Consider the following 19,045-nt stretch of genomic DNA (forward strand, 5'->3'; position numbering starts at 1 on the left):
TCTATCCCCTAAGTGCTAAGTGCAACATCCTAATACCATTTACAAATATTGAGACTAACACAAAGCCAATCTTTTACCTTGAACTCCAGCAGGAATTTCCGAGTGTTTGTTCAGCATGTTGTGATGCCAGTGAGGGCTCTCTCTGTTTTTAACATTTGCAGATCAGGTACACAGATATTCCATGCATGTTTTGACCAGCCAGCACACCATTGCACAGGTATTGGGAGTAGGAGCTGCTTTAGGTGATCATCTTGGAGTGAAGGATTCTGGGTCCAGACACAGGTAATTATTATTGCAGTAGAAGTGTTATGTGGAGTCATCCAAACTGGAAAGCTACTTATAGACAATCAGTTAACAATAGTAAAGGAAGCAGCTACCAGTAGTGTCCCCATGCATAGTCATAGAATCTCTTGAGACTTTTGTCTCGGCAGTGTCTTTCTTGTATGTATCATGAGTACATATACAGTCAAGTATGCCTTATGCTCTCAATTCTTCTCAGCTAGTGATCCCAAATACAGATGATATATGAAGAAAGAAATTGAGAGCAGAAAGTGAATGTGTATATGTAAAATTCTTCCAGAAAAATGCAGGTTTTGCTAAGCACCTTTCCTTTTTCATCCTGAAGAGGATAGGCCTTTAGGGTCAATACATCTGAACTAGACATAAGAAGGAAGCTGAGATATGTCGTCAGAAGGATTTGCGGAAAAAAGACCCTACAACTCAAAATAGAGTTATAAAGCAGGTATGTTTTACTCTGGCTGGGGTGCAAGGGGATTTCTCCACAAAGCTTGCACACCAACAGCACTTTTTACCAAAAACTTATAGAGTGTGGATATACATATTAATTGGATTACATAACACAAACATAAATATGCATGAGCAAGGCTGCGTTAGTTCAAAAGGCTGGTGTCAGCAGTTTATGTTATCTTTGCACCTGCGCATTGCCTCCTGGGGGGCGTCTTTGGGGGTCTTTGGGAGGAAGGTTCGTAGTCTTTCTCATCTTGTTTTTTCCCCCGGAGCATGCGCAGATTCTCTTAGCCAATTTCTTGAACAAAAAAATGTTTTTCAGCCAGTTTACTTATCCTATCTTATTTAAGGGAACCAATGAAACTTCTACCATCCATATATGGCTATCTTTACTCATTACTGAGGCCCAACTAGTTAGAGCACACCTGTTCCTCAAGGACAAAAACATGATATTTTGCTGAACACTGCAGTTCTTGGTAGATTTTCACAGTAAACTGCTTTGTTTTGATGGACACTGTAGTCCTTGGTAAAATTCCACAGAACAGTCTGGGCAAGCAGGATTCTTAGCAATATTAAAAGAATACTATAAGTCATACTGTAACTTGCTATAAGTAAGTAAATAAGTTGCTAAGCAGTTTTCTATAAGTAAATAAGTAAGTAAGTCTTAAAACAAGTAATCATTTCTCTGTATCAGAAAGAAGATTGATTTGGCTGGTGGGTCTGAACACAATAAAAATATAATAAGGTGGAAATATTAAGAACAACAGTGTATGCATCTGTGTGTGTATTTAGGCAGGTAGGCAGTGGGTCCTTAGCTGTAGCAGAAGTCTTAGGAAGGTGTCTCAAGGTGAAACTCTCTCCTCCCTTTCCTGAGCTACACCTGCAGTGTCAGATGGTCTTTTTGGGAAGGGTTGCATGCTCTCAGAGGTGGCAAAGCATCTCTTGTCCTTAACTGTTTCCGTCTCAGTTATTTTCACAGTTTTGCCTTTTCTTTTTTTTTTATCTCTAGGTAATCATGAATTTAATTTTCAGCCTCAAAAGTCTTCTGGAAGTTTCTAGGAATAGTGTTAACATCATGCAGCTTCTGGGCATCAGCCAGAAGCCTGTGGAGCAGTGATGCTTGATTATCTGCTGCTGTCACAGTCATTCAGTAGCTGGATGAAACACTGAAAACAATCATGGATCTCTTGCTGCTCCAACCTTTGTGTAGCTGACTCCGTGTGGCCATTTTGGTCCCCAGGAGAGCATTGCAAAGACCATGGACAGGCTCAAAGAACAGAAGGAAATGACCTTGCTACCTGTCTCTGCCAAGGCCTGCTTTTAGAATGTAATGCAAAGTCTGTGCTCCTAGGGGATACTTGGGATGAGTCAGATTTTCATGACCGCCCCACCTTCATTGGGGGAATGTTGCTCTTTCTGTTTGCTGTGGTGGTCAGATAGGGGCTGACATGGGGCTGCAACATGGGACCTGGTCAGCAGCACACCCTGAAAAAGGACTCTGCTCACTTTCTTTTGGGACCATTCACTTCTCTGGATAATGTAAGTAACATCAGATAGAGAATCTGACTGTGTATTTTTCAAATGGTCAAGTCCTGCTGTTGCCCCATGTTGTCATCCTCAACCTGCTTTCATCACCACTTCTTTCTTATCTTCTTATTGGTCTGTTTACCCTATCCTCCCTCTTCACCCCCAGTCCCTCCCCACCTGTCAGTCCCTGCTCAGAAAAGGCCCTGATCTTCATTCTCCACATTGGCACCAATTCTTTCATGCCACTTAGATCCCTCCTCTCTGACCCCACCAACAACCAGAGGTAGGATGTCTGCTTTGGGGTCCATTCATATGAAGCTGCAGATTTTCTTTTGAGTTTCCTGATTCTCTCTGTAGGTTTTCTGCTATGAGACCCCCTGGATTTAGTCCTTGCTACAAGGCCTCTGTTCTGACAGACCTTATGTGTTGAAGTACAGGGAGCCATCATTTCTGTACCAAAGAAATAGATACCCTAGTTATCTACTAATTATGAGAACTTGTCCTTCCTAAAAATCCTGCAGCTTTCTATAATTTGTGCCCAGTGATCCATGTTTTCCCCGTTGCTGTTTCTTTAAAAGTTTCATTCAAAAATAATTTTCACAGGAGTGAAAACTTCATCCACCTGCTTAGCCGGCTAACGAAAAGCTTCTCTGTACAGGGTAGATTGTCATTGCCATAGTGAACTGCATCAGCTGTGCATGAATGAATTAAACTATTGAATGCATTAATCTATTGAATGCATTAATCTATGATGCAAAGAGCTAATGTGAGTTTAATGTCTGTAGCTACTAAAATCTAACAGTATCCACGGCTCTTTCAGAAGGACCCCATCATATTTATCTGACCTTTACTGCTTTTTGTACTGTTTTTATATTGTTTGAACAGACTTAAACAGTGAGCACACTGTTATACATTAAACAGAGCAAATAAAGTTTTTACAGTAGCTGTAGAACAAGCAGTGATAATGTTCTCCTCTGGACACAAATAAATACCTGATGCATGCCAGCACAAGAGAGCAAAAACAGCACTTACTAAGAACTCCTGGTTCCCAATAGCTCCGCTGTTTCTTGCTATCCTGTTAAGACTCATGCCAGAAATGCAGGGCAATGGGATTTTTACACAGCTTCTCTTGGACAGAGGCTGGTAAGCTGTAGCAAATTCTCTCCTTCCCCTGCATTTCTGAATCAAAGTCTTCAAAGGAAAACCTACAGCAGCATGGCTCCAAATTCAGATATACCAAGTAAAGCTGGTTTCTTCATAAATCCTGGAAATCCTGACAAATTAGAGTCCTAGTTGCATGTGACAGATGCAACGTTACTTCCTGAGACATTTTTTCTAAATTGCATCTCATCCTTGAAAAATCAACCTCTTCCTTTGAAGCTAAGTGTCACTTTTATTCTCTTTCCCATGTCTGGTTGCTAGAAAGAGATGATATTTCAGTCAAGGAATGTAAAATTATTTACCTCCCAAGCAGTTACATTTAAAAATCTAGAGAAATTTTAAGATTAATTAAAATAATAATTACAGTCAAAATACAAGCCAACTATATTTTATGTGGTTCTTTGAATAAACTTAACAACAGACCCTAAGCTGATCACAAATATCAAATATGCCTATTTTAGTTTCTTTCCTATCTGAGTATTTGAACAACTTTTCCTAGTTTATAGCTTTAGGATAAATTAAGCCTTTAGACCAAAGTTAGCAACATGGTGTCATGATGAGATGTTTTGGTTAAGGCTAAGTAAGAAGTCTTTAAGTGGTAAATTGACAAATGAAAATGTTTAGCACCCTGAATATTGCTAGAGTTACTGACTGTGCCCTCTCTGAAATATCCATAAGAATTTTGATCCCTATATCACACAGGGTTCAGCATGATGAAGAGTTCAAGGAAAAACTGAGGGTTCACAGAAAGTAAAACTATGTGCAAGGTTTGGTAAAAACTCTTGGATCCTTACCCAGGAAAACCAGCACAGAGGAACAGGCATGTTATCCAGGATGGTACTTAGTGGTTAAGAACACAGGTCATTGTAAAGAACTTTCTATCAGATACTCAGTTAGAAAAACATAAAGTTGTTAATTACAGTGAGTTCAGTACATGACTGGGAAATCTGGGTGTCCATGTTAATGAATAACTGTGAATTCGGCTGTATTAAAAATGTGGCCTAAATCTTGTTTAGGTTAGTGTCTACTCTCACACAGCCTTTGTGGTTTCCAAGTCTGACCACCATGTTCATATGCTCACTGCTTTGATACTCTCTGTGCACCTGTGTTAACCTAGTTGGAGCCTGAGTTGGCATTGGCACTTGGAGCCAGCAGTCAAGTTGTTGTGAAAATGAATAAACCAACAGAATGTGAGGGGTACACATTTCTTTTCTCTGGGCTTCACAAATACATATTTGCCCCACTCAGACCCATGGCTTTGACCCTTTGAAGATTTCACTGGTTTTTCTTTGTTATTACTGCATTGGTAATTGCTTCTCTTTTGTTTCCAAGGTCTTTGCAAAATCTACACCTTTTCTATTGCTTCCCTTTCAGTATCAAGAGGCCAACTCCCATTTCTGATAAATTCCATTTGTACTGACAAACAAATACTTTATTTTTCACTCCCTATCCACTGATCCACAAACCTATTTTAAGATAATCTCTCTAATTACTCCTTAAAAGTCTCCCTTGAACATAGAACCCCCAAATAATACTATTTCACCAACAGACTATTCCTTATAGTGTTGAAGGAGCTAAGTAGGAGGATTTATAATTTTCCATACTGGAGTAGGAGTTGGCAGTCTCTGATCCAGCATGAAGAGAGGGAAATGGTCTTATTTTAGTTGGAGTATGATGGCTCCTTCAACATGACTGCTCTGGGGAAAATACTAAAGGAATGATTCCCTGTGCCCCTTCCTACCAGCTGTGCAAGATGCTGAATTTATCACCTGTGAGGGAATTGCAAACCTTGACATTGCAGCCCATGGGGAAGAAAAAGCCTGTGAAGAAAAAGCCTCCATCTCATATATAACATCCAGCTCCGAGTAAAACTAGGGAAGGAGCACTTCTCCTTTGCAGAGCAGACCTTTAGAGGCAAAAGGGCTTTTTCCAAGGACAGTGAGAAATGCATTGCCCCCTTAGAACTGTACAAAAAGCAAGATACCAGACTATTCTTGTATTGTCAAGGCATAGTTTTCTGGCCTGTTCTGGCCTCAAGTGTATGTAAACATAGCAACAGATAAAAAATTGTACTCCAATGAATTTTCTTGTGTTTATATAACATTTTATTCCAACAGGCCTTCTATGCCTCTTTCATTTTTGTTTCTGTAAAATAAACAAGAGATTTACTATGTCTATGGGATTTCACCACCCAGGCAGGCAGCCACTCAGTGCTCATGAGGTTTACTATGATTTTTACTCAGTTTGATCCTCATTTGGGCTTTAACTGATATTTTGCCATCACGAAAAAACAAACATGATCCTGAGTCATTTTATAATGAAATTCTTTGTTCATGAGGCTTTTGAGAAACAGGGAAAATGAAGCTAAAAGAAGCAAAAGAGAAATAATTAGGAAATATCCAATTATTCTCTGTTTTGATAGTTATTTAATTTGTTTTGACCACAGAAATCTTATTTCTGCAATGGCATATCTACCCTGTAACCAGATGGCCAGATTCACCAAGCAGTACCCATAATTACTGGTGCTCTGAAAGTTTTATTAGCTAGTAATATTCTTGGTGAAAGGCAAATATGTGAAATGAGTGGAAACTGATTTTCTTTAAATCTGCAGTTTTAGGAAAGCTATTTTTCTAAATTGTTTTTCTAAGTTGTTTCTGTTGTTATGCTGAGGCCCCTACATATGTTTCAGATGAGTTCCAGATCAAACAGTTTCATTTTTAGAAATGCATAGACGTGAATAAACACTCTATTTCCTTGGTGCAACTAAAGAGTCTTCCCCTGAAGCCTTGCAACATGTGGTTCAATGAGCCAGCCAGATAAACAGAGAGCTGGCTCATGTTCAGCTTATATCTAATTTACTTTCCTTCTGTAATATCACAGGGATTTCAAGAGATAGGGACATAGATGGGAAAGTGACAAGCATTCGAAGTTTTTATTTAAGATACTTTTTTTTTAGTTTAGAGTTGTTGATGTCATCCAAGTAATTTAAAAGTTATGAGAAGACTTTCACACAACTCACCTCCACCTACAACCCTTATGGACTACCAAAAATCCTTACACCAGACAACCTGCAAGATGGGAAATTAAATTGTTCAAAATTAATCCTGCCAGGGAGAATGAATCCTGATGCTGCTTTCTCCCTTTCCCATCCATGTGCACATGTGGACCTCAACAGGGCTGTAGATGGGGGAGCAGGGACATTTGGGGAACCAGCTTCTCGAGCTTGGTCTAATGCTATCTGCTATTGTGGGAAGGAACTTGTTTCTTCCATGTGAACTGCTTCATCAGCTTGGCCACTTTCTGAACAGTCACAGCACTTCAGCTATTGATTTTTGTAGGTCTTAAGGTGAATGTCCAGGATTGCAGACTGTCCCTCACAGAACAGAATAGATAGTGCTCAGTTTTGGGCACTCTGTTCTTGAATGGGAATTGAACAATGATAAGTGCAAAGGCACTGTGCATGAATGTCACAGACCCTGCAGAGGTTTGGAAAGAATGGCTGTGTTCCTAAATTAGACAGAAGTTGTGGATTTCTGTTTCCTTTTTCAGTGCCATATTTAAATGCTTAAATCAATCCCACCTGCAGTACAGACAGTCGACATGTATCTGCAGCTCCCATTGGCTTCCACACAGCATGTAGGCATGCAAAATTTTGATGAAAATGTGATGTACTTGCCTAAAGACTCACAGATTTACAAATGAGGACTAAAAGGTTTCATGGAAAACATTAACAGAGCTAGCAATAGTTACAGTTTTAAAAGACTAAAAACCTGGTGGTGCCCCTTTGTTACAAATCATGGGGTTTTTTTCTGACCCTTTCTGATTTGGTGGCTATTTATGGTTATTTTTTCAATAGGTGCATTTCAGAGAAATGAGTAACTTTGAGCTCACAGTAACTTTGAAGTGCAATATGTTACTTTTCAAATCTGCCAGTTTGCTGCCTAGAACATTCCCTATTGCTGCTCATAAACATTAATTTTGCTGGATGCCAGATCAGACTGTTTGAAAATACAAAACATAACTACTGCTGAGTTAATCTCCATCCCCACTTATGGCTGACTGCAGGCAATGCCAGGTCAGGCTCCCTGTGACTCCAGCAACAGCACTGCTGTCTCTGAGCACTTCAGTAATGCCTGTTTTCTCAGATCGAGCCTTGACACCATAGGTGATTAATGAAGGCACAGAGAAACCTGTCTGTTAAAATCTATGCAAAATGGAGGCAAAACATTGTAAAGTTTATGCAGTCTAGTTTTACCCCTCATTGTGCTTACAGATCCTGTATGCCCAGTATTCATGTGTGGTAGGGAGTGATGTTACAGTTTCTGTTAACAAGGGAAGTCATCAAGGATCAAAATCCATATCCTTGTTTTTTAGTTAATTACCTGCAGGCACTGTGCTGGTGGAGGATGAGGTAAGGCTAGTTATCCCCTGATAACACAAGGACACAGCATGTCAGCAGTCCATTCCATGTGGCTCCAAGATTTCTCTCACTTGGGTCAGTATGTCTTAAATGTGAGGACCATCAATGTTGAAGTGTGGCCGAGGGTTCCTCGTCCTGTTCAGAGAGATTTTACTCTTCCTACCCCTCTTCTTTCCATGTTGGTCCCACAAATGTGACGGCTTTGCTGTTTGCTAGTGTTACCTTGGCCCAGGATGATATGTTTTCCTCTTGGCAGAATTTCGGTTTCAGCCAGAGCTGATTCAGGGTATCTACAGCTGGGCCACTGTGCTGCCTTTGGTTTTATGGCAGTGTTTCTGAACATCTGTAAAGTTTTCACTTTTTCTGTTAAATCATCCTATTCTTGCTATACTCCCCCTAGTTCCACCATGGAGCTAAAATTCCTGAGCAAACCAGCTCAACGCTGCTGCTTTCTTCCAACTCTTTAAGCCTCTTTCCAAAACCCATATAACTATTCAACAGAGTCTTTGAACTTAACTGCTTATTTGAGAAATCATTGGCCTGCCTTTTAAAACTTTTTTGAGTGGTTGTTCTTATTTGCAGTTGTAGGGAAGTTGCAAAAGCATAGCTGGGAACTATCAGCTGAAATCATTTTTCCACCCTCAAATAACTGCCTTTAACCCATAGGGCACCAAGTGAACTTGCACTATTTTCCATAAGAAAATCTCACAGTTCTGATAAGAAGATAATCAAGAATTTTTACAAAGGTTTCTGTTTCAGATATGTAATATTTACAACTGAACAAAAAGACTAGTGTTATTCCTGGTTTTCATTTTCCAGGAGCAGGCAGAGAGGGAGGGAAGAAATGAAGTAATATGAACAGTTTCCTCTTTACTCTCATTCTTGCCTTCCCTCTAACAGGTCCCAAATAGTGCACAGTTAACTGTTCATCTAAACCTCACCACTCCCAAAGCAGGGGAGCAACGACTGTGCAAGCTGTGTTAGTAGCTGTGGATAAAGAGACTTGCAGTTTAGCAGCCCTGTGCAGAGCTGAAATCCTTGTCTTGGCTCCAGCAGCAGAGGTTCACCCCTTCAAGCACTGCTGAAACAATTGATTTTATTTTCCTGAGAGAGAACATCAGTTAGACAGGGATAGCTGACGAAGGTTTTCCATAGAGTAGTTTTCAAGCATTGCTCATTTTCTTTCTTTAAAATCTGGAGACAAGGGGATGATTACAAAGAAAATATTTTTCATTATGGAAATCTTTAGGTCTGTATTAATAGGTTGCCTAGAGATTGGGGGTTTTTGCCCATAGGTCCGGGAAGAGGTCTGTGCTTGCCCACATGAAAGGCCTTATTATGTCTCACTGCAAATATGCACACTATGGTTTTCTCCCATCCGTATGACCTGTCAAGGCTTTTCCAAACCAAGCCACAACAGCAGAAACATTTAGCATTTCTGACTCAGCCTAGCCAGAAGCCAAAACCCTCCGGCAATGGCAGGGACCCCCCAGGCCCTCTCAGGTAAAATTTCCTGCCCCTCCTCAGGCAGAAAGCAGAGCTGAGACTGGAAATGTTGGGAGGAGGTGTTGTCGTTTAGCTCAGGCTGTGTTTGCTAAGTGCATGGAGGCCCACCAGTTCTTGATGCTGAGAGGAAACTGTGAAGGGATCCTAATGGCAGCTCCTGACAGTTCATTAGCACCATCAAAGTGTTTTACCCATCCATTAAACACCATTCCCCTTACTGAACTTGATGTTATTTTAGGATTGCGTTTCTGTTATCAGGTGCCTGCGCAGAGGTGGTGGCAGCAGGGCGCTGCAGGGCGGCCTCTGTGAGGAGAGGCTGGGCCTGCCCCATGCTGGACATGGCTGGATCCAGACATTTCCAGATGGCTCCAACAGAGCCACCACAGGGCATGGCTGAGCCCCTCAGCCAAGATGCTGGTGCCTCTGAGAAAGTGTATTTAAGAAATGTAAAAAATGCTAAGCAGCAGTTGTGACAGGGAGGAATTAAAAAACATGTGAGAGAAGCAGCCCTGCAGACACGCAGGTCACTGAAGAAGGCGGGGAGGAGTTACTCCAGGCACCTGAGCAGAGATTCCGCTGCAGCCCCTGGAGAAGAGCATGGTGAGGCAGGCTGTGGCCCTGCAGCCCATGCAGGACCGTGGTGGAACAGGTATGCACACTGCTGCCCATGGAGGACCCCACAGTAGAGAAAGTGGTTGTGCCCTGAAGGAAGCTGCAGCCCATGGAGAGCCCACGCTGGAGCAGGGTCCTAACAGGACCTGTGGCCCCATGGAGATGATTCCATGCTGAGGAAATCTGTTCCTGATAGACTGTACCCTGTAGGAAAGACCCATGCTGGAGCAGTTTGTGAGGGAGGAACATCAGGCTGAAACAGGGGAAGATTGTGAGGAGGAAGGAGCAGCAGAGATAAAGCATTATAAACTGACAGCAACCACCATATCCCCATACCCCCATTCCCCCTTCCCCTGTGCTTCTTAGGGGGAGGAAGTAGAGGAGTTAGGAGTGAAATTGAGCCTGGGAAGACAGGAGGGATGGGAGAAAGGTGTTTTTAATTATGTCTTTGTTTATTACTATCCTACTCTATTTTTAATTGGCAATAAATTGAATTAATGTGCTGCAGCACAGCTCTCCATTCACATCATGCTGCTGGTAACACCAACTTCTGCCTACTCAATGCTCAGGAAGGTGTCCAAGTCACCTTGCTGCACTGCAAACATCAGCTTAATGGAGAGGAATCTTTTGGAGGCACTCATCAGCCTGAGATTGCAGAAGCGGGTGAGGGCAACAGGATTAGTGGGTATTTGGGCAATGGAGACATGAGCTTCCAGGCTGCTGTCACCAGTTTCTGAAACGAGAGGGTGGGTTTTGCCACATCCAGTTCTCCTAGGGAGCCCAGAATTTACTGTACATACACAAGACCATTAAGGATGACCACCTGAGCAACGATGTGTGGCTTTCGCTGACACAGAAGCTAAATTCTTGCCCTGCCAGAAAAGTTGGCCCCTTACTCTGGAGCAACTCATGAGGAATGGAGATGGGAGCAAGGGCTTGGGGCTGGTAGGAGGCAGCTGTCAAGCTGGAAGGAAAAGCATTATCCTTTACCCAGGAGCATCCACCATCTAGGAGAGGAAAGGTTTAACAGGTCTGTGTTTCTGTTTCCCTTCTTAGCCACTGAGCCCTGGAAGGACTTCAAAGATGAAGGAGATTTCTCCTGGGATTCACAGTGAAATGAGAGGGAGGGAAAGGATGGTTTCTCAGCTGAAGGGGAAAGATTTGTGGCTTTTGAGCTGAGGACTCGATATGCAGGAAATGGGAGACATAGGGAGTTTCTCAGCCAGGAGTAGGAAGGTTTATCTGCATGCAAGGGACCATGGCACCAGTGATGAGTGAGTGAGGTAGGGAAATATTTGTCTGTTGAAGATCTCATGGCTGCCTATTTGGCCTGGGTCATTTTGTAAACATGGCTCACTCATGCTTGTCTCCAACTGTCTGTAAGTGAAGAATTACTTCATGTAATATTTATTTATTTGTTAATTATGGGTCAGTTCTAGTCCCTTCTTGCAAAGAAGTCCCTGGAATATGCACAAGCTATCTTCTCTGCACTGGGGAGTACAAGTACTCTGGCTTAGTCTTCCTTGACAGCTGGGTTGACAATTTTCCCCATGAAGAGGATGCTGTGGCTCATTTTGTCAAAAATCAGCATCAGGAAGGGTCTGTTGAATTTGATGTGAGGAGGAGGAGGAAACTCTGCAGACAATGGTACCACTTCTATTACGGTCACTGCAGCAGCCTCTGTGCCGTTCTCACTAACATCCACCACGGCTTTGTGAATTGCCTGCAAGGGAAGCAAAGATTAAAATCTAGGTACAGAAGAGTACAAGTAGCTGTGGACAAACTTGCTTGCTTTAACACTGTGAGAAGGTAGTTCTTAAAAGAAAGAACAGAATGAGTGTAGAACTGTTGTCCAAGACAAGCGAAGTTTGCTCTGAGTTCAGGGACAGTTTTCCTCAACGCTCGGAGAATCAAATTTGGCTGCTTGCAGAGACTGAGCAGCATAGACAACCTTTATTATTCTGTTGTTTCTCAGAGTAAGATTTTGTCCTTAGCATTTAACACAAAAGAAGAAAGTTTTCATTTTTCATCTATTTCTGTGTATGCAAAAAAATTCTTTCAGCAAAGACACAATAGTGACAAGTTTTATAGGGTGTCTCTGTAACACAGCCCACTGATATGACTTGACTTTACAGGGCTTTCTATGGTAGGTATAGCAAATTCATATTTCTGAATTCATGTGATCTTATTTCATTGTCTTTGGTCAGTCCCTAGTGCTTGTTCTTCATTGTCCATAACACATCTGAAATTTCCTCTCACGAGGTCCTGCTACCCTTCCTCTATTCACTTGTCTCATATCTGTAATCCAGCTGTTTACATGTGGAATAAGGTATTATTCAGTGTGAGGAATCACAATGTCATTAAATAATATAGGTTGGAAGGACCTCTACAGGTCATCTAATGCAACCAACCACCCTGCACTGTGTCAGCTCTGACACTAGATAAGGTTGCTCAGGGTGTCATCCAGTCAGGGTTTGAGTATTTCCAAGGATGGAAATTTCACAGCCTCTTTAAATAACTCATCCTAGTTTTTGATCACCCTCATGGTGAATTTTTTTACATAATATCTGATGAGAATTTCCCATTTTCTAACTTGTGTGCATTGTCTCTTGTCCAATTACTGTACACCTGCAAGAAGAGTCTGGGTCCATCTTCTCTGCACCCTCCTAATATGTATCTGTAGCCAGCACTAAGAAACCCCCTTCCCCTTCCCTTCTGGCTGAACAACTTCAGGTCTCCCAACCTCTTCTCATACATCCCATGCTCCAGCCATGAGGCCATCCTGCTCACCCTCCACTGTGGGTGGGCTCTGCTCCAGTATGCCCACACCTCTGTTGCATTGGAGAGCTCCAAACTGGATGTGCAGTACTCCAGAGGTGGTCTCACAAGTGCAGAATAGAGAGGAAGGATCACTTCCTCATGATGCAAGGCATATATTCCCTGAGACATTAGGGAAATCACTTATTTGTGTATCAGTTTCTTGTTTGTGAAATGGGGCTACCCCTGTCCCACAAGTCTGTTGTCCATATAAATTCTGAGGTGCTCAGATAATGCAGTAATGAAAGGTGTATACATAGGATAAGAATGACTATTCCCAAACTGATATCACAGCTATGGCTCTCATCATGCATTGATTATTTTACACCAGGTTTTTGTGAAATTGTTTCTGTTATCCTTTCCAAATCTGTTTTCTTCTTCAGAGACTTTCAAGTGAATTTGCAGGGTCACTATGTAGTAAACAATTTTATATTAAACTGTAGGAACAACAGCCATTTAATGCCTAACATTTTCCTTCCTTTGTTACCATCAATGAGCCATGACTAGACTCCAGAAGTGGGATCAGCCTATTTGCGGAGGTAAAACCTGCATGCAAGCAAGACATACAAATCTCTTGATTACCACTTCTGTTTGCATACTTACTTTGGAAACCTTCAGATGAGTTTTTTCTGCCACTTCAGAGAGGTCACTGAACACATCTGTCACACCCATTTTCATAAACAGGCTCTTAACATCATAGGAGCCAGAGACGGAGAATTTTGGAAGGTCCAGGTAGATTTTTCTTTTCAAAAGTAAGTGAAAAATATGAGTTTATTATTGAAAGATCCCTTGATGCAGTAGCTGCTGCAGGTATACACCCATCCCAAATACCTGTGGAGCTAAGGCTTGGCTTTCTAAGACAGTGATAAATCCCATGTTAGAGAAGCAGAAATTGAAATACCTGTCCCACCAGCCACAGTCTGATCAGTGGTGCAGGGACAGAGTGCTGGTTTATGAAAGTGGCTGGCTAGAAAGTATCATCCAGACTGGAGAAAAAGAAATTGTATTTTTTTTTTAACTGGATTCTTCCTACCCAAAGCAAGCTCCTGAGGGCAATGTACCCATGTGCAGGATCCTCACAGCTGGTAGCACTCCCACTGCTGTGACAGGGGGAGCTGAGGAGACGTTTCCCCTTAGGTACAAAATCACCTGATACCTTGTTAAAAAAACTATGCAATATTTGTTTCTCAGAGTTGCTTAGCAACTCGTTGTGGCATCCTAAGCTTTACTTTGTCCGGATGAGTAGTTACGGCCTGTTCGATATTTAAACAAAGCAGCAGTTAAAAGATTACCTTTTTTCAAGTGATTGCATCCAGTTAGACACTGTTTCTTTTAGCAGAGAGTCCTCCACCTGCTTCATTGTCCCTTCATCAGGCAGAACAAACAATGAAGTAGCATTTCCTTTGTATGGGATTTCTACCACCCAGCAAGACAACTTCTCATCCCTATGGATATTAAAGGCTTTGTTTTGATGCATCATTTTGACCTTAACAGAATTCTTGGCATCCAACAAGAAGTCATCGTCTCTGGTGGCTAAATTGTTGAAAGGTTTTTCCCAGTAGCCTTTTGATAAAAGAATAGGTATAGAATTGAATAAATTGAAAAAGGGACTAATAAAGGCATGTCACATTAGTTGATGCTTAAAATGCTCTATTTGAACTGTAAAAGCAACAACAAACCTATCTCAGTTTAAGGATGCTTGTTTCCTGGCCATGGAAAGAAGCTTTACGTCATTTCAATGGTTCTAATAAAAATCACACAAGAAAAATATGGGCTGAGATCATGGAAAAGAGCCTTTGCCTGCTAATGCAATTGTAAAACTTCCACAGACTGCCACTATACAGCCTTATTCCTTTCATACAAGTGTCAGCCATGTTTGACCATGTCCTGCACAGCCAAACACCTATACCTTTCAACAAATGATCATAAGCTGCCACACTCAACCTTTCTGAATATTTTCAGCTCTGAACCTCTTTAAAATTGGTATGACATTGATCAGTATTTCTATGGGTTGATCTTTTTCTTTCTTTTTTTTTTACTCATACAGAAAAATGATTCTTCATACCTGGCTTTCAAATATTTCCTTATGTCATTTAAAAGTAGAAAGACATATTTTAAATTAGATGATAGCATAGGTTCACAGTGTGAAAAAAGTTATGTTTCTTACACCTGGATAAGACTTCCAGAACTTACATGTATAACTCTTATCTACGTTTGTCACTCACCTTTAAAGAAAATGTAGTTAACCAGAACCATCACGGTCTCATGATCAAGACTCTTAAGTAAATCAACAATTTTCCCGTGGGTTTTTGTTTCTATGTACTTATTGATTTCCTTTACAGCCTCTGCAGAATTCTTTAATTTACTAGAAATAGCTTCAGAATAATAAAAATTTGTGACATCATCCAAAAATTTTTGGAGCAGTTTCAGTTGGTCATCTATGAACAGGGTATTGCCCATGTTCGACTGGATTTCTCGGTGGGGGTCATTCAGCAGCTGGAGGACACGCTGAAATCCCTCATGGATCTCATGCTCCTCCATCTCTGTCAGGTTGAAGGCGAGGCCTTTGTGCAACTGATGAAGTGTGTTTGATCTGGCTCCCAGGGAGAGCATTGCAAAGGCAGTGGAGATGCTCAAAGGAGAGAAGAAAATGTTCTTGTTGCCCACCTCCTCTCTGACCTGCTTGTAAAACTTAAATGCAAACTCAGCATTGCTGGGGGCTATCTTGACATGAGCCAAGTTTTCACCTTCAGCCTGGGAATGGTCTTCTGGGAAATGGGGTATTTTTTGTTTCTGCTGTTCATTGAGACTGGACCTATGTTGACTCTGGGCTTGAAGTCCAAGAAACAACAAACAGAGATACAATGCAGACTTCATTTTCCTTCTGAACAATTCTGTTAAGAAAGAATAAACAGCTTTTAGAATGGGAGAATTTTATCTTTCCTGTATTTTTTTTTTCTAGTTTCTGTATTCTAGTTACTGATTTTCAGATGTCAGTCTTTAGGATTACTGTTCAATTTAGAAATACGCTTCTACTTGGCCTCCTGGATAGTCTATTTCTAGTCAGTTCTCTCAATGTCTGACCAATGAGAAAATGAAGGAAGATATTAATGTGGCATCACCACGGAAGAGTTGATGTTGTGTAGGATTTTGTGAGGTATTATGCCTGAAATAATAGTTCTTGCCTCTGACCAGCATGGCCTTATTACATTCCTACATGCCTTTGGGTGCATGGTTGAGTTCACCTATTAGCCCCCATATATTTGGTAAGTACTTTGGCAGAGGAACTGACATTTGCTGATATGTTTCTGTAGTACCCATGGTCTTGTTCTCACTTGGGTTTTCAAGCACTGCAGTGATACAGAGATAACATCAGTTATAGCTGTGAATAAAATCCAGCTAAATGCTCACCCCTTAAACTATTTATATCTTTCTGCCTCTTGAGTAGCAGCTTGGAACTCAAGAACCGTAATATTTCAAAACATTAGCTTAAATGTTTCAGCAAATTAAGGATAAATCGAGAAAGTTTATTCACTGTCTATTGCACATAAACTGTCCATAAAGTTGCAAAACCCAAGACTCAAGAGCTTAGGAAAAGCTATAGTGGAATCTGCCTTCCTGTGTATGTGGAATCCAATGACCTTTCCTCTTCCATTAACTGACATAAGCAAATTCTACATAATCCCACAATCTCTCTTCTGCTCTTTTCAGGGGAAGAATCATGAAATATACTGGAGAATATTCTCCATAGGGTGTCTCACCTAAATTATCTCAAATGACAGAAACTCAAAAATATGAAGTAGGCAGTGGCCTGCAGGAAAGTAGAGACAATCTGAATGATGCTCATAGCAGCTCTATACTTATTCTGGAGCATGGGATTCTGCTCCAGGGTCTGCCTCAGACTCTGTGTCTAATGCCAGGTTTAGGTCTTATATCAAACTTTTCAAGGGGAGTTGTTAAATCTGGGTTCCCCCTTTTCTGTCTGCCCAGTATGAAACACTGGAGATATAAGCTGTGGAAGTGCTGAGTTCGGGAGCTGTGCTCAGCATGCCTAAAATGCTGGATAAAAGCATCAACTCTGAAAAAAAAGACATTCTAAATGGAGGTAATTCCTTTTGGTCTGGTAAGTACTCTTTTCATAATTCTTCAAAGCTGCTTTTGAGACACTAATTTCTCTTCCAGGCCACTTGGCTGCAAGTAGCCTGATCTTACAGCACACAAGGATGCTACTGTCATTAGCCCTGCATCAGCCTAGAGTAGTCAGAACATTGAGATTGCAACTAAATTTACTCCTTTGGGAGCAGAGACAACTTGTTTTTCACCTTGGTATTGACTGTTAAGTACTCATTTTGGACCTCATTTCCCAGTCATCCTGCCACTATAGCTAGCAGCTGGATCACTGACTGAACTTGCTTCCAGAAGCTAAAATAATTTCCAATTACTGTACAAAATAAATTCATTTCAGAATTAAATATAGTGCAGTAAATGATGGAGATCACAGACAGTGTGAATTCAAAGGCTTCTAAGAAAGTGTAATATGGTACTTACAGTGCTGGACCTCTCTTTCACTGTGCTTCTTTCCTACACATTTTGCTGGGTAGTGTTAAATTAATGTCCGCTGGTAAATATTAAACAGAGCAAATAAGATCTATTTGTAAAGCAAAGACTGAGTAAGCTATTTTTTTTCTGGACATCAAACATTATAAGTCTGTTTTCCCATCATACAGGCAGAATGATGCCAACACCTAGGGCTCTGAGGGGAGAGAGAGAGCAGGGACCTTGCTACTCTTGGTTTTGAACTAAACTGTGGGCAAAAGAGCTTTGCAAGGTAGTCTGCCATTACCGTGGTAAATGAGCTTTAGAAAACAGAACATTAGAGGAACTGGAAAGCTGAGATAGGGCCAAAGCAATGTCTGTTTATAAAAAGAATGCTGTGTCTCACTGAACTCTCTGCATGGGATATCCTGATGTAATGTTGTCACCTAATTGAGTACCCAAGCCAGCAGCAAGTTTGTTCAGGAATAGCTCACTATCTCTATGTTGCCCTGCAGTGCACACTGCAGGTATGCCCTAACTGGCATTATTTGGAAGGCTCATTAAATTATTAGATAAAGGATACTCGTGGGCACTGGTTAGCTTTTTGAGAGACCTTTGATGAGTATTTTAGAAACTACTAAAGTGAAAGGCAAAGTATTAACATCCTTGGAAAATAGCCAAAATAAGAAAACAAATGGAAGAATGAAATAGGCAATCTTTACCATGGCAAAATGTTAGCTGGGGAGAAGAAAGGAGAGCTTCTTAACCCCTTGTTATATATGCATAGGACAGGCATGATTTATATACATACTATATGTGACTTACACTGGGGTCCCTCTCAGAGTGAGCTGAGAGAAACAGGCACAATTTAGCTATTTAGAAGGTTAATTAAGGATGAGATACATGGCACTCATCCTAATTAACAATGACTATTTATTTCCATTGAATGTACATGATTTCACCCCAGGTAACAATTTATCTACACATAGGAATCTACTCACCATAGTTATTGCTATGTAACTACTATCTCTTACAAGATAGAGACAGAGTTGGTCGGAATGTATTTCCACAGAGAGGGTTTTTTTCATGATGTGTGCAAGTACCCAGAAAGTTTATTGCAGTATTATGTAAAATGGCAAATGTTCAGCAGAAGCAAGTATGCTGTTGCTTAATTCTAGCGAAGACAAGCTATTTTTCTCAAGTCTAGGCCTGCCTAGATAGCATGAATTTTTCAGTCCATTCCTGATGCTTGGCTAACCATCTGAAGGATGTTACTGTTTTCAGGAAGGAACTGCTGGGAACAGCAGAGCTTCTACAGTTATTCCTCTAATTTCTCCCAGGACATGCAGCAGCACTCAGCCTGTCATGGAGAGAGTGGAAAGTTATGCTGTCCCTACTCACCACTCCCAGGGACCAGGTCCTCTGACCCTGGCACAAGTGTCTTCCCAGACAAGATTAAGACCAGCAGTTACATCAGACCCACAAATGATCATTTTCAAAGCAATCAGTTTCTCAGCAATTCCAGATAGATCAACATGGTCAATGGATGTATCAGTCACATCTAGTCCTTTGAAACTCTCCCTTAGGTCATAGGTGCCAGAAATAGAGACTCTTGGAAAACACAAGTTTCCTGTTGAATGCAATGGAAAATGAGGGTCAGTCACCACACATGGGTATCACCAGCATACCTGCCAGATGGCAACGTCCATGAGAATTCAG

The 19,045-nt window shown here is 41.2% G+C and overlaps 1 protein-coding gene across 1 annotated transcript; it reads right to left on the bottom strand.

Moving 5' to 3' along the window:
* Positions 1-11,364: 11,364 nt before the first annotated feature.
* On the bottom strand, positions 11,365-17,362 carry LOC141923578 (alpha-1-antitrypsin-like). Its single transcript, XM_074825021.1, has 5 exons — positions 17,339-17,362; positions 15,016-15,684; positions 14,083-14,353; positions 13,394-13,532; positions 11,365-11,696 (listed from the first exon to the last, which is right to left on the bottom strand). Exons 2-5 carry the CDS (start codon positions 15,665-15,667, stop codon positions 11,487-11,489), a joined length of 1,272 nt encoding a protein of 423 aa, XP_074681122.1. The 5' UTR covers positions 15,668-15,684; positions 17,339-17,362; the 3' UTR covers positions 11,365-11,486.
* Between the last annotated feature and the right edge of the window lie 1,683 nt (positions 17,363-19,045).

The sequence above is a fragment of the Strix aluco genome, chromosome 4 (assembly GCF_031877795.1).
Source record: "Strix aluco isolate bStrAlu1 chromosome 4, bStrAlu1.hap1, whole genome shotgun sequence".
Classification (NCBI taxonomy): domain Eukaryota; kingdom Metazoa; phylum Chordata; class Aves; order Strigiformes; family Strigidae; genus Strix; species Strix aluco.